Here is a 24,835-nt window from a genome sequence, read left to right as displayed (position 1 = left end):
TTAGAAGATAATTATCTTTCCTTTTCCATTCTATTCAAGTCTTCTTATTCCATCATGGAGAAAGTCTTCATTGGGTGCTAGAATGTCGTTAACACCTTTCTAATAGTTTTTGATCTCTCTCTGGAACAGAGAAATAGGCTGCCTCATGTAGAACAAAGCATAGGCAACTGTATTGGGCTGGAATTGAACTGCATTGTTTGGTTTTCACTGCATTCATTTTATGACTACATTCTATTTCTGGCAAGAGATGAGGAGCCTCATTTAGGATGGTGATATAAAGTTTCAATTTTAGGTAAATGCATTTGAGTAAAAGTTATGAGTGGACCTCAATATAATGTAAAGTAAATGGAACTATTTGTAAATATGTCCAAAAAACAAATCATGAAGATGGCACAAAAATGACTGAAGGATGGGAGGCAACGTGTTAGATTTTGTAAAGGACGTTGATGACCCCATGATTGGGGAGGTTGTAGACAGGTTGGCCCAGAGGCAAGGCAAAGTTTGGATGGTCTCCCAGCTCTTCCACCAAGGGTTCATGCATCCAGGCTCTCAACATTGAACTTAGAACCAATCCCAACAAACCTCCATTTGCATCAAAGCTTTGCTTGGCTTTAAAGAGAATTGTGTCATCTCTGAGGCCACCTTGGCAGGTATTCATTCTCCAGCCCTCTCTGTCCCACCATCCCAATGTTCCTCTGTCATTCTGCAGGTGCAAAGTACTGATCAAGGGTGAACAGAAATTCTTCCCGGCTGATCTTTATGGTGCACCCCTGCTCATCTCTTAGCCTCCTCCTGTTAGCAAGACCGCATGCTCCAGGTTAGACTTCATCTACACCACTAGAATGAGAAAGGCACTCACATTCTGTGCAAGCAAGCGGATCTCTAAAACAAGAACCTGTGAGCACCTCTACCTAATTCAGGTAGCTGATGCCAAGAGAAGTGTATGGGCTCTTCTCTTGGTCTTCTGAATATGTCATTGGGAGCTGGAGGCAATGACCAAGTTGCAGAGAGCTTCTATCCCACAGAGAAGCAGTGACAGCATCACAAACTCAACATCCTACAGCGAGTCTGTGGGCATGTACATGAATGACAATAAAGAGGGGTGCAGATTGCTGTCTGTCTGTCTGGGGCCCAGTTCTATAACCAAACGGGTTTCTCCAAGCATGGGTCATCTTGGCTTGAGATTCTTCTCCTCCTTATTGGCCCAATTATTAAGACGCCAGCTTCCCTCATATTGACCAAGGTCTGTGTGATGACAGTGACTGCCTCTTGTCTTCCAAGCACAGCCATCAGCTTAGCGATTATTACACCTCCTTCAAACACAATCAGGGAAGCAGGACCCAAGACAGGAATAATAAAATCAAACACTTTCTTATCACATTGAATCACTACAACAACCTATAAGGCAGGAACATTTCATCATATCCTTATCTTATATAGGAGAAGCCAAAGCTTGGAAAGATGAAGCAACTTACCCCACAGCCACGGCAGAAGCAGGATTAGAAGCCACTAGTACCTATTTCTAAGACCTACCTTCCCAGAGTCATAAGAGGGCAGATTGTAGGTCACATCCAGCCCACAGACATGTCCTGTTTGACCCACAAGTGTCCTATAACAGTTATGAATCAGTAAGATGTGATTATAAATTGAGAGTTCACTTTCTTTAAAATGCCATATTCAACTTTTTCTTTAAAAAAAAAAAAGCTATAACTAGGAGATCTGGCCATGCAGAGATGTCAAAAATATTGTTTAGGACTGACTACTGATTGTCCTCTCTAACTGGGACAATCAATATCCTATCTAAATGGGACCAAATACCCTATTTAAATAAGACTTGTATAAATGGGACAAGTCCCCACCTATTCTGCATAACCAACAGGCAACTTCATTCATTCATTTCTGTGCCCACAGAATCCCTAAGGATGTTGAGTTTGTGATGCCATCACTACTTCCAACTGCTTCTCCATGGGATAGGAGCTCTCTGCAGCTTGGCCACTGTTCCCAGCTGAAAATGACATATTCAGAACAGCTCAGAACTTCCCCATCCTTCTACAGACCTCCCTTGGCACCAGCCACCTGGATAGAAGGAGGTGCTCAGAGGTTCCTGTTTTAGAGACTACCTTGCTTGCACAATTGCCATTTGAATGATGCCCAAATTTGAAAACCTGTAAGTGGCTCTGACCTGAGTACTTCCCAGAGTCATTTCTGGTTATTTCTCTTCTTCATCCTAGGCAGGAAAGAACAATTGAATTAAGTCAAGTTCTTTCCCTCTCCATGAAATGAGTGACAGACAAAGATTTGGCCAAGTTACCCAAGGATTTCTTGTTAATGGAGATGTTTGTGCTAGAGAAAATACAGGAAAGGGAGCCTAAAGTAGGGACTGCGCCACTACAGAGCTTTGCAATGACTTAGCTCATTTTTCACAGAATTAATAATTCAGATCCTACAGTGTTTCAGCTAGAAGTGGCCATAAACTTCAGAGAGTTTAACCAACCACTTCTGAAAATGGGGATTGATCCTAGGAAATGCTACCTCCACTTTAAGCCATCTCGCCTGAGCAAAATGAAAGCTGTTAGATGATTTCATATCTTTATTAAAACCATCAAAGCAGAAACACACTGCAAAGAGGCTGCCAAGGCAGAGAACATTTCCCCATGCTTCAGCAGCTTTGGGAAAGTCGGAGAGATTCAGATTTTGACTATCTCGCAGGAAGGTGTTATCATGTTCAATTCTGCTTAAGGGAAGCCACACTCACAAGGCCCTTAATTTTGGCAGTGTCATCATGGCAGTCACCTCCCCATACATGTTGATGAGGCTGGAACAAGAATGAGAAGCAGGGTGGCTCCCATTGAGTGTCACTTGCCTTTTCTGGGTTGGAAGAGGGCTAATTTCACCTTTAACAGATCTCAAGAGGTTACCTAAGAACTCTGTATTTATAAAAAGGGCCTCAAAGATCTCTAGAAATGAGGAATCTGCCATCTCCCACCTATTTGGGAGTGAAGACTCCAAGCTACAGTAGAACGTAATGTTCTTTTCTTTGGCTAGTTTAGGGACATCTATAGATAGACAGGACCAGTCAAGCCAGGGGCAGGTATTGGGAAGTATATTTGGTTCAGACTCCAGCCTGTCACTTGTAAGGAAGAGCCTGAAAGATAGCAAGTCCTTAGTAGGAACTTGGGCTGGGCACAGTGGCTCAGGCCTGTAATCCTAGCACTTAGGGAAGCCAAGGCAGGAGGATTGCTTGAGCCCAGGAATTGGAGAGCAGACTGGGCAACATGGTGACACCCTGTCCCTAAAAAAATACAAAAATTAGCCGGGCATGATGCCTCATGCCTGTAGTTTCATATTAGGGAGGCTGAAGTGGGAGGATTGCTTGAGCCTGGAGGGTCAAGACTACTGTGAGTCATGATTGTGCCACTGCACTCCAGCATGGGCAACAGAGCAAGACCTTGTCCCAAAAAAAAATAAATAAAGAAAGAAAGAAAGAAGAAAGAAAGAAGGAAAGAAAGAAAGAAAGAAGGAAAGAAAGAAAGAAAGAAAGAAAGAAAGAAAGAAATACTATCACATCATCAACCTCAGCAGCAACACTGCTACCATCATCAACCTCAGCAGCAACACTGCTACCATCATCATCACCAATGCTGTCTTTCTTGAGTCCTCTCTCTCACACCTTGCCCCATGCAATCATCAGCAAATCCTGCCACTGTCCCTTCAAAGTGTATCCAGCATCTGTCCCCTCTCCTGTCTCTCTCCACCACCACTGCTGCAACCACTTTTGCAACAGCCCCCTAACCAGTTTTCCTCCTTCCATCCTTACTGCCTTACATAACAGCCCAAGAAATCCTTGTAGAGTGTAAGTCAGATCATATAATGCCTTAACTCAACACTAGCCAATAGTCCTGCATTTGCTCAGAGTAGAAGGCAAAATTCTTGCAAAGGCCTACAGGGTCCTGCACCATGTGGCCCCTGTTACCTCTCCAGGTTTATTTCCCATCCCTTGTGCACTTCTTGGGCACTCCACCCTGGACATACTGGCCCCTGGGTTTTCCTCAAACATGCCAGCCACCCTCTGTCCTTAGGGCCTTTGCACGTGTGCTGCTTCTGCTAGAACATTCTTCTCCCAGATCACAGCATGTTTTGCCTCCTCACCTCCTTCAGATCATCACTCAAATATTGCCTTCTCTGCTAGGCCCTCCCTAACCACCCTGCTTAAAACTGCAACACCCTCCGCAGACCAAGTATTCTTTCTCCTCCTCCCTGTATTTTCTCCATGGCACTTACCACCATCTGACATAGATATGTTTGACTTACTTATTTATTGACTATCTCCTTCCTACCCCGTAGAAAAGTAAGCAGCATGAAGGCAGAAATTGTTGTCTGTTTTTTTCATTCCTCTCTCCCCAGTGACTATGTGGCTGACACACAGTAGGTGCTCGATAAATACCTATTGATGACTGAGTCACCTGCATTTACATTCCATATTCTTTCAGAACCAGGTGTGGCAAGCTTAGTAAAGGGGTGGACAAGTTTGTAGCCCCGAACAGACTCATCAATTCCTAATCATCGCTCTTCGCTAAGAGTATTCACTCAACGCATATTTATTGAGCACCCATCGTGTGCCAGACACCTTTCTGAGCTTCGGGGATACGGTCATGAATATGATAGACAAGGTTCCTGGTCTCTAGGGGAGTTTTCAGGCTAGTGGGGAAAGAGTAAATAAAAGAGAAAATGAACACAATAATTTCAGATGTCAGTGAGAAGTAAGAAGTAAATAAAGCAAGGTGGTGAGGAAAGATAGAGAGTGGTGAGGAGGTGAGCCAGCCTAGACTAGGTGGCTGAGAATGGTCTCTTTGAGGAGGTGACATTGGAGCTGGGACCTGCATGATGAGAAGTAGCCAGACCTGAGATGCTCTGGGGGAAGAATGATCCCTGTAGAGGAACAGCAGATGCAAACACCCCAAAACATAGGCACCAGCTCTCTTGAAAGCCTCTTTGGCCCACCCTGGGTGGGGGCCCCTCCTCTACGACCCCACAAATGCTGGGAGCTTTCTCTCTCTCTCAGTAAGTCTTACTGTTGAATTTCTCTGTACCTTCTTCTCTTTAAAAGAGAGATTAATTCTCTTTCTCATCTTCATTTCTCCAGGGCTTAGCACATTGCCTGGCACATAGCAGGTGGCCAATAAATTCATGTGGAACTAAAGTGATCTGAAACAACGTTTTTTTTTTTTTTCCTGAGATGGAGTTTTGCTCTTTTTGTCTAGGCTGGAGTGCAGCAGCATGATTTCGGCTCACTGCAACCTCTGCCTCCAAGGTTCAAGTGATTCTCCTTCCTCAGCCTCCCAAGTAGCTGGGACTACAGGCGCACGCCACCACGCCCAGCTAATTTTTGTATTTTTAGTAGAGATGGGGTTTCACCATGTTGGCCAGGCTGGTCTCGAACTCCTGACCTCAGGTTATCCGCCACCTTGGCCTCCCAAAGTGCTGGGATTACAGGTGTGAGCCCCCGCTCCCGGCAACCACTTTATTTTGTGATTCGACTGTAAACAGAGGTAAAATCATGAAGTGAATGTATTTAGAAACAGCATCCCTATAGGGTCCCCCTCCTTATTAGCCCCCAACCAAAAACATCTCTATCCAAGGAAATCCTCTCTGGCCATTGAGGTCCAAATAACATACCACCTCCTCCAGGAAGCTTTCCCAAATTCCCCTAAATGAATTTTCTCTCCTTTCCATGCTACTTACTATAGCTCTCCTTGTATCTCTAATATGGTACCTATTCTCATCTGACTTGTGTGCAAACTTTCCACGAACATCTAATAGCCTCACCAAACAGTGAAGAGCCCAGAGGCTCTGTGTTATACTCATCTCTGTGTCCTTAGCATGCTGCTGAATAAAGGTATGATGAAGAAATCAATGGCCAATAATGACAACTAACAGGCTTTTAATACCTCTCGTGTGCCACAGATGTTTCGAGCACTTTTATGTGTAATTGTTCATTGAATCCTCACAGCAACCCTATGTGGCAGTCAATATGATTAGTCCCAGTGTGCAGATGGAGGAACTGAGACAGAGAAGCCACTGGTTGGCACACACACACCTTGCATGTGGTGGAGCTGAGATTCCAACGTATTCCTTCCGATCTCAGAGTTCGAATTTTTCATAGCTATGCTGAAACTGCCTTCCGTAGTAGTTTCTGCAACTTTATCTCCATTTTGAGTTCATGCTTGGAATCCGGGCTTCTCTCTCTCTCTCTCCAATAAGATCTGTCTTTGTATTGCTTCCTAAAAAGCCCTTGTGCCACCGTGAGGCCTTGCTTCAATGCCCACTTATCTCTCCATCAGCCTCAGGGTTGATCTGGGGTTCCTTCACCCAGCAGCAAGCACTGAGGCTAGGGAGCACCCTGAGCTGGAAGAAAGCCATCTCCCTTTAATTGACCATCAGCCCTATTAAAGGCAAGCTTGGGAAGCCCTGTCATCATAGACACCCTCTGCATTGCCTCTGTTAACAAAGGGAAATTCCAGGGACCATTTTCTGCAGTGGGTCTTCTTTTACACAGTTAAAAGCACACAAAGAAGTTGCATTGTCTTCCGCTCTTGATCCAGTGAAATTAAACTGCCTGAGAAAGCAAATTGACATCCTACCCGGCCCTGTGTATAAGCTTCATGGTTTGTTTGTTTGTTTGTTTGCTTTCTGGCGGAGTCTCGCCCTGTCACCCAGGCTGGAGTGCAGTGGCTCTATCTCGGCTCACTGCAAGCTCTGCCTTCAGGGTTCATGCCATTCTCTTGCCTCAGCCTCCTGAGTAGCTGGGACTACAGGTGCCTGCCACCACGCCCGGCTAATTTTTTGTATTCTTAGTAGAGACAGGGTTTCACTATGTTAACCAGATGGTCTTGATCTCCTGACCTCATGATCCACCTGCCTCGGCCTCCCAAAGTGCTGGGATTACAGGCGTGAGCCACCGCGCCCGGCCCATGTCATGTTTTTAAGCCTCACGTCATGTTTTCCAGAATGGAAGAAAAGGTATTTTGCATCCTGAGATTTTACAAAAGGGACGTCCTATGTCACATGAGCCTCAAAATTAAAATAAAGAAAAGCCTTGTGCCACTGTCTCATAAATTGCTGATTCCCTAGTGAAAACAACTTTATCTCTGACTTTTGTGACACTGACGCCTGCAGATAGGTGACAATCTATGTAGATGTGGTAATTGTGGCGCATACTGCTGACTTTCCACCAGTAAGAATAATGAAGAAATCCACTGTAACCCTGTGAGTTGACATTGTCTTTTAAATGCCCACCACACCCTTTATTCAGGGAACCTGGTTCTTGGGAAGGCTACACTCCCTTGTAAATATTGCAGGTCAAACTCTCCTCTTAGTGCTCATATTTGTTCTGAGTTTTCTTTTGGCTCATCTCTCCCAATTGCTAACACATTAAAGAAACCTGAAAAGCTAGAAACAGTCTCACTCTGTCACCCAGGCTGGAGTTCAGTGGTGCAATTATAGCTCATTGCAGCCTCGAACTCCTGGGCTCAAGTGAACCTCCCATGTCAGCCTCCCAAGTAGTTGGGACTACAGGTGCCTGCCACCATGCCTGGCTAATTTTTTTTTTTTTTTTAGAGAAGAGGTCTCCCTATGTTGCCCAGGCTGGTCTCCAACTCCTGGGCTGAAGCGATTACCCAGCGTCGGCCTCCAAAACTGCTGGCATTACCACCGCACCCAGCCCATCATTGGATTTACTTAAACTGAGTTTTTGGCAAACTCCAACAATATTTCCCATAACGTCAGTTGTGTGCCTCATCTTGGTAATTTTAGGTACTACACAGACTTACTAAATACCACCAAATCACACAGTGAGATGTGTTATCTCTCCTTCTTTACCTTCATTCCTTCTGATTACATCAAGGAGAAACATCTCACATTGATATTGATATTTCTTTAACTGCTCTTAGTAGTGTCCCCTAGTATCCTCTTTTAAGCAAAGATGGAAAACACTGCAGGCTTAGACCATTCCAGCCACACTAGAGAGCAAAAATTCAATCACACTGTTTTGTTTTCAATCTAACTTATTTTTATGATCACTTTCTAATTATGGCAAGTGTTGCCGGTTTTCCATTTAGGGTGGCTTCAAAATAAAGTTGCTTTTAAACAATATTTATTTTAACTATACTTGCACAGTATGTGTTAGATTTGCAAATCCATAGTATATCTTTAGAAAGATACACAAAAACAGGTACCTATGGTTGCTTCTGGGAAAAGGAACTTCTTGGCTGAAAGACGAGGTAGAAAGGAAGGGATTAATTTTCTCTGAATACACTTTGTCACTTTTGAATTTCACAATACAAATATCTTTTTTTTCTTTCTTTCTTTTTTTTTTTTTTTTCTGAGACGGAGTCTTGCTCTGTTGCCCAGGCTGGAATGCAGTGGTGCTATCTTGACTCACTGCAACCCCTGCCTCCCAGGTTCAAGCAATTCTCCTTCCTCAGCCTCCCAAGTAGCTGGGACTACAGGCACATGCCACCACGCCCAGCTAATTTTTGTATTTTTAGTAGCGATGGGGTTTCACCATGTTGGCCAGGCTGGTCTCAAACTCCTGACCTCAGGTGATCCACCCGCCTCGGCCTCCCAAAGTGCTGGGATTACAGGCGTCAGCCACTGCACCCAGGTGAATATCTTGTCTATTCTAAAATATATAAACTGAAGGGGAAAACTTATTCTTTGTGATAAATTATAATTTTTAAATGGGCTAACTTTAGCAAAAAAATTAAGAAGGTTGGATGAGATGGCTCACACCTGTAATCCCAGCACTCTAGGAGGTGGAGGCAGAAGGATTGCTTGAGCCCAGGAGTTTGAGACCACCCTGGGCAACAAAACAAGACCCTGGCTCTAACAAAGGATTTTAAAAATTAACCAGGTGTGTTGGTGCACACCTATAGTCCTAGCTACTTGGGAGGCTGAGGTGGGAGGATCACTTGAGCCTGGGAGGTTGAGACTGCAGTGAGCCTTGACTGTGCCACTGCATGAGTCTCAAAAAAAAATTAAGAAAATAATAGTAGAGGTCATGCTGGGCTTTGGCAAATGTCATGAAGGTGGCACAAAAATGTCTGAAATCTGAAAAAATTCTCCCTCCCAAATAACTATGCCACCATTTGGAAGGCAGTGTGAGAGGTCCTTTAGCCTCCACCTAGAGCAGACACTTCTGGCTTTCTCACTTGGGGAGTGTTCATGGTGGCTGGTGGCCATGGACACTGAGGTGGAGCCATTGTCAGCTCCTCTGATTTGAAAAGCTTAGGAAGACACCCAATGGACCCATGCCCAGGAAATCCATGTGATGCTCCGGCTCCAGATCACCCAAGCCCAAACCTCTGTCTCATATGCCCTGGAAAAACATACTTAATAATAACTTCCTCAGAAGCGCAAGGTCATTTCCCCTCCTGGGTGGCTTTTACCCACCTCGTCAAGCTGCTTGTGAACCTCACAGTGCTTCAGCCCAGCCATGCAGCCCATTAGGAGAACAAAGTGGCAGCTGAACTGGCCTATAGCAGCCTGGCACCAAGCCTGGCCAATGGAAAGCATTTGACAAATGAATGGATTAACCTGCACCGGAGTTAGCTCCAGCAGAGACAGTGAGTCCCACAGGTTTAGGTTATCTGTGTGACTTATCAGTTCTGAGTCACTACCCCCCAAAGCCCCACTTCCCTATCACCTGCCCTGAGCCCTCACAGGTGGAGATGACCTCTCCTCAAGTCCTCCAGGGGATCTGATCAATAGGGAGCTGTGTGCTCCCCCACCCCGTCCCCACCCACCCTGTCACTCAATCATACAGGAATGATTCATAGAGGTCTAACCAAAGTTATTCTACAGCCCTGCACACCAGATACACAGAATGTTACCAAAGCATTACCAAAGCATGCAGGTAATAGCACCTGTTGGGCATTGACTCTGCTTCAAATCCGCTAGGGCCCTTTGGATGTGTCTCCAGATATGTGCAAGGTACAGCAAGTGCCTCTGTACAGCAGGCCATGAAGGACATGCCCACCATCGCATCTTATCTCCTGTGAGTACCAGCCCCACACCTTCCCTAATTTCAGGATAGTTGCTTTCAGGGAGATGGCATGGGTAACATTCAAAAATATAAAATGAATCCAGCTTCCAGACCAATCAGAAGAGAGCCCTGCTGGCTACAGAGATGAAGCAGGGTCTAGTCACTGGCTCTTTGGAAGGTCCAGAGAGTCCAGGTTAGGCTGGGGAAGCCAGGTCTCCCAGGCAGAGGGCATTTCGGGAATCAGTATGGAAACATCCTATATCTTCAATCTAAGACACCATCAATCATAAGATACATGCTAATTTCAGAGATGTTAAAGACGCTTCTTAGAACCTTTCAGTGGTATTTTCACATGTTAACATCCAAAACAGGCTTAACAATGTGTGTAGCTGGAAAGTACTGGGGCTGTCAGCATCTTCTCCACCTAAAATGCTCCTGTAACAAGTGATAGGGTTTGGCTGTGTCCCCACCCAAATCTCATCTTGAATTGTAGCTCCCATAATTCCCACATGTTGTCAGAGGGACCAGGTGGGAGATAATTGAATCATGGCGGTTTCCTGCATACTGTTCTCGTGATGGTGAATAAGTCTCATGAAATCTGATGGTTTTTTACGGAGTTTCCCCTTTTGCTTGGCTCTCATTTCTCTCTTGCCTGCTGCCATGTAAAACATGCCTTTCTCCTTCTGTCATGATTGTGAGGCCTCCTCAGCCACATGGAACTGTGAGTCCATTAAACCTCTTTTTCTTTTTAAATTACCCAGTGTTGGGTATGTCTTTATCAGCAGTGTGAAAATGGATTAATAGACTAAGGCTTTGGGGAAAGCCTGTTCTTCATTCCCCTTCTCAGCTCCAAGGGGGAAGGGAAACCAGCTCTTCAGAAAACTTCCTTGAGCAATGAAAATTCTTGTTGCCCATTCTGAATGTTCCTCCATGCCTGACAAGAACTGTACATTTGCTGGCACTAAGTATTATATCTATAGCATGCTGCAAGGCTGACAGAGTGCTGCAAGACAAATGGGGGGGTTTATGGACTCAATGGTTTCATTTAATCATACTGTGTGACGTTCGCCTGGACCAAGACAGGGAATTTCTGTATAAAGGCCTAAGTCTGCATAGATGCTGCAATTGTGCATGCAGGTGCACATGTGTGGGTGTGCACACACATTCATCTATGTGCACACCCAATGAGCACAGATCAGTCTGTTTTGTGTGTTGATCTATTTGTTGAAAGATGATAAAACTGTCTGCATTAACTACGTCATGGCAGGAGGCCCCTTACCTTCTGCCTTTGATTTTATTTTTTTCTAAGGTTTGCATTTCCAGAATTGGGCTTTGCAATTAGAATATGATTTCTTGATGAAAATGAACTGGAGAATGTGATAGATCTTATTCTGGGCTTTTTATTCTCTTTCGTACTTAGACTGTTGCCTCTGGGGCAAATATTCTGTCTTCTTTGCTTTGCACCATCCCAAGAACATCATCGATGCTGAACAAATAAATAACCAGAGTTGTGAAGTGAAGTCTGAAATTTATAGAACAGGCTCATCTATCAAAATTTGGACACCAGAACACAGAGTCAATTATCACATATTAACTTGCTCTTGTTGGCATTTCAATGCCTTTAGAAAAGATACACTTCCTCCACACACACATTCCCCTGCCATACCGAAACACCAGCAAAATTGAGAACACTTCAGACATATCTCAGCTTTCCCTGTGACTCTAAAAACTACTACACACAGCAAAGCTTATATCTGTTTATAAAAGATGACCCTGAAGAGTCTATTTCACATCCAAACTTCCTTAGAATGGAGAGCATCCTAAAGATAACCTTAGATTTGGAAAAACATTTTCATGTAGATAGTCTTACTTGATTTTTATAAGGTTGCAAAGCAGTTCAGGCATCATTGCCATTTCACAGGTGAGCAGACTGACACCCAGATATGTGAACTGACTTTCTGTTAACATGGAAGGAGGGAGGGAAAGAGAAAAGGAAGGGAGGAAGGGAGGAAGGAAGGGAGGAAGGAAGGAGGGAAGGAAGGAAGGAGGGAAGGAAGGAAGGAATGAAGGAAGGAAGGAAGGAAGGAAGGGAGGGAGGGAGGAAGGAAGGAGGGAAGGAAGGAAGGCAGGCAAGGAGGGAGGGAGGAAGGAAGGAAGGAAGGAAAAGGAGAAGGGAAAAGGGAGGGAGGGAAGGAGGAAGGGAAGGAATAAAGAGGAAAGTATGGAACTATCTTTATAGCAATTGATTAATTCCTCAGCCCAATTTAGTAACAGCAGCAGCATCAGAAACTAATATTTTTAATACTAACAGAACTAATAGTGATAACAGGAGTGTTGTAGTAATTAGTAGCAATAACAGTAGTAACATTACTGCCTTGTCTTTATATATCATAGAATTTTCCAGGGCAATTTCATGTACAGTTCTGCATTTATTCTTCACAACAAGTTTCTAGGATAGTTACTACAGGTCCCATTCCATGATGAAGAAGCTGAGACTTGGGAGAATCACCTTTCTTCAAATCATACAGCACCTAGGTGACCACCTCTGGTCTTCTGACTGTGGTTCCCTGTCCGGGTTCCCTCATCAGCCTGGTGTTGCTTTGCCCACCTGTCCAAGCAGCTAGGAGATACCACCCCGCAGCTCTTACCTCGGGGAGGAAATGTGGGTGGGGGAGAACCCAGGCCAGACACATAGTTGAGGTAAGCATCAGAGATGGCATGGCAGAAAGACAGCAAATTGGAGAGAACCCACTGCAGAAGGCTGGGCTCTCTGGTAGTGGCCTGAACGGGAGTGGTTCCCAAGAAGGATCAGGCTAAGGACAAGAAGGTGCAGACTCTGTCTCCTGGTCTCTCCAAATGATGGTGTCTTTCTGGCTATATCACTCGGCCTTCAGCTTTATCTCCATTTACCCACAGAAAGAAGCCCCTCCTTTGGGTTAAGGGTAAAGCTTTTGATTTTTCCACTATCTGGATTTCAGCCTCCTGATCAGGAAGTTATCACCAGGGGCTTTGATGTGGGCAGATCATACTAAGATCCACACTGCCTGCAACTCTGCACCTCCCCCTTTGGAAAGCACAGTCCACTCCAATGGGTGCAAGGGTTCTTTGGCCATGTCTGCCCAGTGGACCCTGGCTTTATGATGGCAAGCTGTGAACTGACAAGGCAGTGGACAGAGAGCGGAACATCCTGTCACCCACCGTACCTAGCTCATGGGATTCAGGAAGAAAGTAAGAACATGGGTTTTAAAAGATTCCAGAAATCCCCATGATTTCTGCAGTTAATGTGTATGACTTGGTCATAATAAAAAGAAACGTACAAAAATGTTCTTTACATACAGAAAGATGTTCTGGAGGTTATGGAAACAGCTTCTAAGTGGGGTAGTATTACCCTGCACAGAAATGGCAATCCACAAGCTAAACACTTGACTCTAGGGGTGTGGATTTGTAACTGAAAGAAGCACAAACCACACAGCCTTTTCCTGACACTGGAGCCTCCCAGCCTTCCTGGTCAAGCAATGGGGAGAGGGCAATTACGACCAGACCTCTAGGATAGTCTTTTAGAAATATAAAGTGGGGAAAGGTGGTAGAGGGGGAGAGAAGAGAGAAGCAGAGCTGTCAGCATGCTTGATGTTAAATAAAACCTACCAAGACTCAGCTGAGAATTTTAGCAGAATCCAAATGTGCTAAAAAAAAATAAAAATAAAAAATAAGACATGGCTTCCCTCTCTAAGGTTCACAGCTAAGCTTGCTTAGAATCACACATGCCAAGGTTAAAAATAAAAAGCAGCCATCCCTGAATGACATGGGCTCCAGGATGTTCAGTGGTGGAAGGAAGAGAGGGGAGGGAGGAGAGTCTGGGTTCAGGGCATAGGTATTTATTGGAGGGCACACTATCTGAAAGCCAGATGCTCAGAATTTTGCTGTTTTGCACTTAAAAGGCACTTCGCATTGGCAAAAGGTGTCATAATGATCTTCAGATTTTCCATCGAGGAAATGCTGGCCTGCATTCGAATGTGGTCATGGCTGACCCACTCTGGGCTCTGCTGTTCAATGTGTTTGCCTCCTCCATCCCGGGATCTGACTCAGACAGTGTCCACATGCACCTAGACGGGATGCCCATGAGTCACAGCTTGGAAAGCACAGTGGGCTATTGGCATTGGCATGAAGCCAGATCTGCCTCTCTGTGCCACCCTACCCTATTAACCAGACATAATGGTGCTGGGGCCACCCACAGGCTAGCTAGCCCCTGGTTGGCTGCAATGGGGACAGACTATGTGTCTGCCTGCTAAGGATGATGCATGACCCACTCGTCCCCACAACTACAACCATTGCGAGCCAGGAGTAACCTGCAAAGGTGCTAAATCAGGCCTGCGGTCCCCCTACTTTTGGTAAATCCAGGGCCCTCTATTATAAGCCCAGTGGGGTCCTCTTTCTAATGAAGTTGTCCCTTGTCCAATATGCATATGACCTCTACTGCCTAAAGCTGTAGATAAAAACAGCAGATTTAGCCTCAGCTACTGTGTCAGCTACCATGTTACCCCTCCCCAACGTCATTACTATGCAGATGTTTCTAGAAAGTCTTCAAAGGGTCAGGTGAATGGTGAGAATTCTGTGACCTATGTGTTAACAGGGAGCCGGGACATTACACCAGCCACATGTGGGCCAGTCCTACACTTCAGCACCATACAGGGCTAGGGAGGCAGAAAGGCATTGAGGAGTGGACGCTGCCACCTCACAGAAGCTTTGGTCTGTGCCTTGACACCCCCAGTGGGGATAATTCTCCTCCCTGGCATGCATGGGAAGCATAGACAGTCTATGCATGACTGGCTGCCCCTAGCACCCTTGCTAGCCTTCACCCGCAGGGCCCACCTTCAAATTCCACATTTTGGCTGCTGGTTTAGAAGCATCACTTAAAGTGAAGTGCCTTTTTTACACCTTTAAGGCACTTTAGAAAAGCCTTGGAAGGTATACAGGGCAAGGGCTGTTTTCCTGCCCATTGGGATGGATGAGAAAATAGAGGCTGATAGAGTTTAAGAAACTTGCTCAAGCTTAAGTGACAGACCCAAGACTCGAATCCAGGGCTCTTTCCACTACTCAAAGACCACCTACCAGGGCCAGAGCTACTGGGGGTCTCAGCCCCAGTACAGCAGCAAATACCTGGGTTTGAGATTGAGACTCCCTAAGGCATCTTTCTTACTGGAGACCTCTGGCGATGCACTGTCATTTGGCCTGAACTCTGGGGACCTTTCCCAAACAGAGCCTTGCTGCAAGGGGTCTCTGAACTGCCTTATCTTTCTCAGGGTCCTTCAGGGGCTGGGTACCAGCAAAGACCTACAGAGGGTTAGGATGGTGCCGTGTTCAGGCAGCACAGGTCCTCGCCTGTCCCTTCCCTGGGCACCCTAAGGGCTGGTCACAGAGGGAGTTAGCCCTTTAGCTGGCACTTAGGTTTGACTGGAGATAATCCTTTTCCAACGACTCCAGTGACGAGGGAACGCCCTTTGCAGTTCCAGAAACTGCCCGTCTAGATTATCACTGGGAAGTTCTGGGTAAATTCTGCTATAGCCCCCCATGGCCCTATGTGTCAGCCTGAACCCATACAATGAGTTGGGTTAAAAGAAAGAGAAAATACAAGAGACGGATGGCTCTCCCAATGGAAGCGATCAGAGACCCGGCGCACGGAGCGGAGCTCCTGGTCCTTACCTGTACCAATCCAGCCCGCGGCCGTAGTTCCTGTCAAAGAAGTGGGGTTCCGTGCCCAAGGCCCTCACGTCCGGGTGCACTCGGATAAACTCCAGCACGGCCCGGGTGCCCCCCTTCTTCACGCCCACAATGAGGGCTTGGGGCAACCGCTTGGTACCCAGCTTGGGTGAGCCGGAGTGGTTGGAACCGGAGAGGCGAGGGGCGGGCACGGCGGCGGCAGGCGCGCTGGGAGCGCTGGGCTCGCTGGGCGTCGGCCCGGAGGGATCACAGGGGCGGGACTTCTGGAGAAGTTTCTGGCCGCCCGCGCTGGGGCCGCGGAGGCAGCGAGGCGCGCCGAGGAGGCGGCTCCGACCCAGGTCGTCGCAGCAGCACAGGAAGCTGTAACACAGGTAAGTGCAGGAGAGCGAGAGCGTGAAGGCGAAGAGTAGCCTGCGCGCCCTCCGCGGCTGAGGTGGCCCCGCGCGGCCCAGGACCCTATAGGCCATGGCTCCATGGGCCCGCGCCGGGGGTCATGGTTTCCGAGGGGGCACCGGCGGCTGAGCTGCTGTGGCCCTGCGGTCGCCTAGAGGGCTCGCGTGGCGCTGCCACGGCCACGCGGGTCGGGCGTTGGGGGCGCCGTCTTCTCCGGGGGCTGCTGACCAGGGTGCGCACGGTGCCCCGGGGTCCTGGGGGCAGCGGCTCCTCGGGGAACAGGCGGTTGCATTTCCAGCATCTCCCGGTCCTAGGCGATGGGGCTCCGGGCAGCCGGGCGGCTCGGGCGCTCCCAGGCTCTTACGTGCGCCGGGTTCGGAGCGCGCCCAGCGCCCGAAGCCCCATTCCTGATCCTCGGAGCGCCGCTCACGAAACGCTCGGCGGCGGCGCGGCTGTGCGGGCTGGCGGGTGGACCGGACGGTGGCGCTGGCGCCGGCCGCGATCTGGCTCTTCGGGAAATGCCGAGCGGAGCGCGCTGCCGGCTCTATTTAAGGAGTGGCCTGACGTCAGCCGCGCGGGTCCCCCGAGCCCGCGCCGCGCCCAGGGACCTGGCCCGCCCCCTGCGCCCCCACTCTCTTACCCCTCCCAGAAACACAGCACGCGGGCCCTCCCCATGCAGGCCACTCCCTACGGAGCCCCAGGCCAGCTTTGGGGCGGTGAAACCAAGGTGTCGAGGCATAGTACTCCTCCGGGAGGCTGGACACCCCCACCACGCTGGCCTCTCGACATCCAGGGACACGAACCCAGGTCGAGATCGCGCCGACATGCAGACCAGACAGACCCAGACGCAGACGCAGGCACCCTGCCCTGATGCGCGGTCCCACCACCCTGACCCGCACACGCACGCACAGGCACAGAAGCACACGCGCCCTAGCCCGGACACACCCCCACACCCACGCGGGGGTGGGGAGGAGAAGTCCCCTAACCTGGGCCCAGATACACCGACAGGGACACTCCCCCCGCTCTCGACATCTCGCCAAATGGACACACACAGCCCGGAATCGGACACCGAGCGCACGCACGCCCAGGACTGGGACACGCGCTGTAGACGGGATGGGTGGAGGAGCCGAGCGTGAGTGAGATTCCGTGACTATTCACCCAGCTTCTTAGCCCCCCGCGCGCTGACTCACACCCCGGCGGCTCGCTCTGTCTCGCACCTATGAGGCACGCGCGCACCCCAACCCATTGTCACCCCACCTCTCCCCGGGCCTGCCGGAGAGCGAGCCCCGGAGCGGCAGACTCCGCGTCAGGAGGGTTCCTCTCTTAGCAGCCGCCGCCTAGCGGTAGACTGCTCCCCGGGGAGCTGTCCAGGGTACTAGAGGGTCGCCGAGGGCTGAGTGCGGAGGGCTTCTTCACACAGAGACACTAGGAGGAGGAAACAGAGTACAAGGAGAACGTATCCAGGAGCAATTCCACTTCGAATGATTCCTAAGTGAATGCCTACAGGACAGTTCTCGGTGACCATGTCCAGAACAGGCATAAGTGACGATCTCCAGTACTTCCCTGAGGGACCACACTGGTACCTTGGATCAGAACCCTGCATCAGAACAGGCCTAAATGGCCATGGCTAAGAACACGGCTGAGTTGTCCTTCAACAGCAATGCCAATGCCAATTCACCATGTCCGGGTGTTCACAAGGTGAGTGCCCTCCACCACCACCCAGCCATAGAATGTCTAGATGACCACCATGACCCCCACCCTAATCAGGGTATAACTGACTTCCTTCCTCAGGCTGTAAACTGATCATTAGGTTCTGTGGATCTTAGCCCAAACCAGAAAATATTTTGTCCCCAAACTAGTCCCATCCCTAGAAACCTTAAACCAATTCTATGGCAGATAATAATAATAGCTGCCAACTTTGTATCAAGCACCTGGCATGGGTTAACTGATTAAATATTCACAACCTATGAAGTTGTTACCATTACCCTGGCATCACTTTGCTGTCTTAATTCTAATAGTAGCTAGCATTTATTGAGTGCTTGTTTTATGCGAGTTATGCGCTAATCACTTGACATGCACTACCTCATTTATCTTTGGAGATAGGTATTATTGTAATTTCTAATCTACAGGCAGTGATAAGAAGATTTAACAAACATATACACAGTAACTGGCAGAGCTGGGATTAAACCCGGGCAGTCTTGACTCCAAGATTCAAGCTCTTAGTTACAGCACTTTGCAGCTTCCTAACTTCCTTTGACCATTATTCATATAATTCCATCCTAGGCTCCTCTCCTGGATGTAAGCTAATTTGTCTATGTCTCTTCTAAAATCTCACACCTGGGACTGCGCGAGGAATTTCAGATATGGATTGAAAAGTTCAACAGGACTCTCATCTCTCTTTTGTAAGTTCTATTTCTAGTAATGCCACCTAAGACTCCATTATCTTTTTCTTGTGGCTATATCACACTGCTGACATCTCAAACTTGCAGCCAAGTAACATCTCTAAATGTTTCTTACAAGTGCTGCTGATTAAGGCACAGCTACCCCATACTGTGCTTGTACAGTGGGCCTTTTTGGACCCAATGTGTAGGTCCTTATAGATTTGACTTGATTGCATTTCATCTTGTCTCATCAGTTCGCTGCCCTAGTTTTTTTTAAATGTCTATTTGAAGTCAAACCACGAGGTAGCTTTCATTTATTCAAAAAGAAAAAGTAGAAAGATTGTATCCCAGCTTTACCCTTTATTCCAGGTGTACTTTGGGCAAGTGGACCCCCTTTAAGCCTCAGGTTCCTCAGCTGTAAAATGGGACGCTATGATTCACCTTAAAAGTCTCTCAAAGTTTAGATGTTGCATGATTCTATGATTCCATTACCCAAAGCATGAACCACTCACTTGGCATCATGTAATTTCCACAGTTGATCACAATTTAATTAATTCCTCATTCTAATTGTTAATAAAAATGTCAAAACAAATATACTTAAAGGAGTTCTTCTTCTTCTTTTGGGTGAGGGGAAGTGTCTCACTCTGTTGACCATGCTGGCATGCAGTAGTGCAATCATAGCTCATGCTGCAGCCTCCACTTCCTGGGCTCAAGGGATCCTCCTGCCTCAGCCTCCTGAGTAGCTAGGACTACAGGCATGTGCCACCACACCTAGCTAGTTTTTTAATTTTTTGTAGAGATGAAGTCTTACTGTGTTGCCCAAGCTGGTCTTGAACTCCTGAGCTCAAGTGATCCTCCTGCCTCAGCTTCCCAAAGTGCTAGAATTACAGACATGAGCCACAATGCCTGGCCTGGAAGGAGCTCTTATATATACTTTGAACAATTATTCACATCATGAACCTGCTATTTTTGTATTCCATTGTTAAAATTACAAGGTTAAATGTGGAGTCATCTGCTGTGATCAGTACTATTTCCCTTAGAAAATAAAACATGAATATAATGATTTCTCATAATTCTGTGCTTGGCTTAATTTTTAAATAATTTTTAACCTTTGAATTCATAAACTGTGATATCCCTGGGTACTCACATATATCAAAACCAGGAAGATTTTCCTCTTCAAATTTCCAATCAGAGTAATGACTGACTTGGATAGAATTTTTTAGGAAGTGAGACATTGGACATATCTGCCCATCTCCTAAACCTTTATCTGTTTACAGTAGCAAATGTGATTCTGCTTTGGGGGTATCAGGTAGGATTATGCTGGGTTGTGTAGTTTGTCAATTAACACCCACTTAAGCAAGGTATATGTTTATTTTTGTAATCACATGAAAGTCCAGATGAAGGTACTTTAGGGCTTGTATGGAAGCTCCAAAGTGTTTGGGACCCAGGCTCCCTCTATCTTGTTACTCTACCATGCATTTCCTCCATTCTAAAGTCACCACATAGTCTACAATGACTTATTCATCTGCAGCCAGAATGTTCACATTCTGGTCATTAGTAAATATGTAAAGACATGCCATATCTGTTTAAGGACATTTCTTGGAAGTTGCCTGTATTATTTCAACTCGTATTCAATTTGACAGCATTTTATCATTTGACTTTCTAGCTTCAAGAGATGCTTCAAAATGCAGTCTTGATTCTGGATGGCTGTATGCCTGGCTAACACTCTGAGATTTTGGTATCAAGAAAGAACTAAAGAATGGTTATGGAGGACTACTAGTAATCCTTGCCATCCTTGGACAAACAGTTTTCCCTCTTTTATTCCCATGTGGTTTGTATGGGTTGAACATAGTTCAAAGACAGGCATATGACCAAGCCTGACATCATCACTTTCTAATTATATTTCAAGAACTGAAAGTAACTCAAATCTTTCTAGTGAGAATAAACCACACAACATTTGTGAAAACTATTGGAAAAGAGAAACTTCTTTTTCTGAGATGATGAATTAATCTAAAATAAGCCTGAAGCTTCCAATGGTCATCTCTGCTATCAAGAGGAGAAACCAACAATAAAGCCAACAAAGAGGAGAGCAGAACTGATGGAGGGAGAATTAGATTCCTGATAATATCCTTTGAACCTCTGAATCTAGCCATGCGGAATGCATGGACCCTGGACTTTATTGCTGCAGTGATTAGCTATCTTTCTGTTAGCACTTGCAAGTGAAAGAGTGCTGACCAATACAACAAACAAACAAAAAGAGTTGCTCCCTCCGTTGCAAGGAATAGATACCATTTTAATAAAAAGTGTTGGAGGTGGGGGGGGGCTTATTTTGAAGGATATGCATGTATCAGGACTGCAACCCTTCCAAATTTGAGACATAGGCCAGTTACTTTCTTCAACTTCTCTACTTTTCTTGTATCTTATTTATTTTGCTTCTCATTCTTAACTGCCATTGCTCTTTATTTATGAAACAGTAAGGGTTACTAGAAGTGAAAAAAAGAGATTTGGGATATCTTACACAGGAAAGGAACTTTGGGGTAGCTCACAGAATTAAGAAGAAGGCTGGAGAACTGGGCTCAAATAGAATAGCAACCACAGAGCACATTACACTCTCTTTCTTTTCTTTTTCTGAGTCCATTTCTCTTTCACATTAGCATTCTCTTGAATCTTCCTTCCCACTCTAATGCCCTGCATTCAAGACTTTGAATTTAAAATCATAAAACAGGAAATTTTCTTCCCCTTCAGTCTTTGGGCCTAATCAAGCCTTGTTATTCAGTTTTATTTCAGTGTGTAAGCTTCAAATCTGTTCCCTAAAGCAGAGTTTTGCAAAAATGTGAGAAAATGTCCCAAAGAGGGTGACTCCTATGAGGCAAAGGACAGTGAAGTGGAGCCACATGGTCTGCAGGGTCTGTGAGGTACAAAGTTTGCATCTGAATCAGAGGATGTGCATATATCTGCTACATTTAGGAAAGAGGTTGAGAGCGAGAATGAGAGAAGATTTCAGTTGTGCTTCATTCTTTGGATAAAATCAGAGGGTAAAAGCTCAAGGGGCTTCCAGATACTGCCTGTAGAAATGATCCAAATCTAGAAGACCGGAGACCTGGTTGATTTTTAAGAACTCTATAAGATTCCAAACGCTTTGTTATTCTCCATGTAGGTGACTTCTGTTTTTGCCAGAAATAATAGGTACCATTTATTGAGCATTTACTCTGCACCATGGACTGGTGCATTTAGATGCATTACCTAATTTAATACTCTCAATAAACCAATAAAGTAGGCATTATTATTATTATCCCTATTTTATAAATAAGGAAAGTCTCAAGTAGGTTGAATTTTCCATGTTCTACAGATGTTACAGGCTGAGGGAGGGGGAAATTAGTTCAAAAAAAGCATTAATGGGGAGATCCAGGATCAGGTTTACTCATCTTATAATCTTCTCGTGGGTCAGTACTGTTTAGCACCTCCACCTCCTATCCTGCATTATTTAAACCACACTATCTTATCTCACCCAACCTTACCATCTTGTCTTCTTCATGCAACTGTGAACTCCTTGGGGAGAGGGACAAAATGACAAGTTCCAACTCAGTCTAGCTCTTGGAATTTGGGCTTCATATTCATGTTGGGACTCCTCCCTTGGTTTCTTTATCCCCTTCTCCTTCTTCGATGGACCACTAACTATTACCCACGTTGGGGCTTCCAAGGAAGAACTAACATTTCATTTCCAAATATATCCAGCATGGATTATTTGTAATGGCAAAGATGGTACTAAGCCTGTTCACTTGCACAATAATACAGTAGGGCTGACCTAGTAATGCACCCTCTCCCCTAATTTTCCTTTTATCTGGAAGCAGATAAAAATGACACTACTGAACCAGAGGTGAGCACAATTGTCATCAATTTTCTAAAATACAGACTTTAATGGTATAGGATGGAATGAATGGAAGAATATCTAGCTATAGAGAACAACATAGGGAGATATCTTTATTGTTTTGTACTGATTTTTTTGTTTCCCTTTAACATTTTTGTTATATAGGTAATATATCTTCAGTGTAGAAACAATGAAAATACTGAGAAGAAAAAAGAAAAAAGGTCCTCTAAATCATAACACCCAGAAATAACTATTGCTAATATTTTATTTACATCCTTCCAATTATAAATGTATTTGTATGTTTGTTTGCTTATGGCTCAGCACATACCTACTGTTTTGTAAAGTTTTGATTTTTTTCAGCTTTGTAATAGTGTGACTCTATTCTATGCCATTAAACACAGACTTATGTAATAATGAGCCTAGTACTTTTAGAAAGAGAAAATAACTTTATACTGAAAATGCTAGATGTAAGGATGATGTGAGTCTGCAGCTACCACGAATGGAGAAAATCTAACCTGCATGTGCATTAACTCAGTACAGAAGTAAGCAGAGTGACAGTGAAAGGCTGTCTTAAAATAATGCTTGAATCCCTGGATCCAGTTTTGCCTAAAGCTCTCTCTTTAAGAGTCAGTAAAGCATAGTGGTTAGGAGTGCAGTCTCTGGAAGCAGACTGCCTGGGTTCAAATCTTGGCTCTGCTGCTAGGATTTAACAGGGTAATAAATGTCATTCACTTAGAACGCAGTCTGGCTAACAATAGGCCCTCAATAAACATTAGCCATTATCATGCTGAACACTTTTCAATTACATCCATCAATAAATTTTTTTGGCTTAAGCCATTTCGACTGATATAGATATGTACTTTTCAACTAGACATACATCTTTTGACCAACTTGAAAATTTTATTAAAAACAAAATAAAATCATTTTCTGTTCTCAGTAATCACTTAAGACCCCTCTTGCTTTGAATCCAATGTATCTCCTTGGTATTTTAAATGTTTCTAGGGAAGAAACCAAATATCCTCTCTGGACATAGCTCATGGCAGGTGTTCAATAAGTGCTTATTGGATAAATAGACAGATAATACCTTCAAACACCCCTTTGCCTGAAGGACAACAATTTTAGCCATGAGGACATGGTACAACTTATCTTAAAGGACCAAATTCTCTGTTTATTGATCACCTCCTTCATGTCCTCTCTTCCCTCTTTATTCAGTCAAGATTCCATGGATAAACACGATAATCAACTTTTTGCTTATAACCATCAACTCCTTGACCCTCTCTCACTGTGCTGTATTTCTTGGGTTAAGATCAACTTTCTTCCCACTCAATGTCTGCACCCGCACAACCGAACACAGCGAATGTACAAGCATGACGACTAGTCTCACTTAAAATTCATCATTTCTGTTCTCAAGAGGGCCCTTAACACTTCCTAGCAATCATACTATGTTTCATTCTCAGGCTCTATATAGCTACTTAGCACCCTCCCTCCTCTTTGCAAACCTCTAATGCTTTCTCCACTATCCCCATCAGCCAATGGCCTTGCCTTTACTTTAGTGGTAAAATAGAAGAAATCAGAAGAGAATTTTTACGACCACCTCTACTCACCTACCTGCATCTGTGTTCATATACTTTATTTTCTCTCTTGTTAGTATGATTTTGTTATGGTCCGTTTGTTTTTTTATTTTTTAATTTTATGAGTACACAGTAGGTGTATATATGTATGGGGCGCATGAGATGTTTTGATACAGGTATGCAATATGTAATAATCACATTATGGAGAATGAGGTATTCATCCCCTCAAGCACTTATCCTCCGTATTACAAACAATCCAGTTACACTCTTTTACTTATGTTTAAATGTACAATTAAGTTATTATTGAGTATAGTCACCCTGTTGGGCTATCAAATAGTAGGTCTTATTTATTCTTTCCAGCTACTTTTTCGTACCCATTAACCATCCCCACCTTCCCCGCTCCACACACACCCCACTACACTTCCCAGCCTCTGGTAACCATCCTTCTACTCTCTGTGTGCATGAGTTCAATTGTTTTGATTTTTATATCCCACAAATCAGTGAGAACATGAGATGTTTGTCTTTCTGTGGCTGAAGATCACTTAACATAGTCATCCCCAATTCCACCCATGTTGTTGCAAGTGCCTATTAATATGATTTTATTATCTGTGTTTTTAGATAAAGCCAAACTTTCCACTTGTATACACATCCAATCCACTCTTGTCTTCTCTAGGACATGACCCCAGAAATCCTTCACTTTCCCTCCTTTATCATCAATTTTCCCTCTCCACTGGGTCCTTCTCATCAGCATACATGTTGTTATTTGTGACATCTTAAAAAGAAAAGAAACTACCTTATCTTGACCTCACCTCTGCCTTTCTAGTGCTCTATTAATATGCTTCCCTTTACAGCTCAACTCCTC

The 24,835-nt window shown here is 45.3% G+C and overlaps 1 protein-coding gene and 1 long non-coding RNA gene across 4 annotated transcripts in view; one reads left to right on the top strand and one right to left on the bottom strand.

Moving 5' to 3' along the window:
• HS3ST2 (heparan sulfate-glucosamine 3-sulfotransferase 2) overlaps positions 1 to 16,227 on the bottom strand; it is a 101,170-nt gene extending 84,943 nt beyond the window's left edge. The window contains exon 1 of the mRNA XM_523317.6: positions 15,743 to 16,227. Within this exon, the coding sequence (XP_523317.5) occupies positions 15,743 to 16,227 (485 nt within the window). The remainder of the gene's footprint in view (positions 1 to 15,742) is intronic.
• On the top strand, positions 16,016 to 24,261 carry LOC129137405 (uncharacterized). 3 transcript variants are annotated; one of them, XR_008539989.1, is made up of 4 exons: positions 16,016 to 16,131; positions 17,574 to 17,851; positions 18,437 to 18,555; positions 20,201 to 24,261. It is a non-coding gene; the product is annotated as an uncharacterized LOC129137405 (long non-coding RNA). The 3 variants fall into 3 exon arrangements; XR_008539988.1 differs by lacking the exon at positions 20,201 to 24,261 and adding an exon at positions 18,904 to 19,607 and having other exon boundaries at positions 16,017 to 16,131; XR_008539987.1 differs by lacking the exon at positions 20,201 to 24,261 and having other exon boundaries at positions 16,018 to 16,131; positions 18,437 to 19,607.
• Positions 24,262 to 24,835: the final 574 nt, after the last annotated feature.

This window comes from Pan troglodytes, chromosome 18 (genome assembly GCF_028858775.2).
Source record: "Pan troglodytes isolate AG18354 chromosome 18, NHGRI_mPanTro3-v2.0_pri, whole genome shotgun sequence".
Lineage (NCBI taxonomy): Eukaryota > Metazoa > Chordata > Mammalia > Primates > Hominidae > Pan > Pan troglodytes.
The sequence above is the reverse complement of the archived record's forward strand: the minus strand, read 5'-3'. Positions and strand labels throughout refer to the sequence as shown.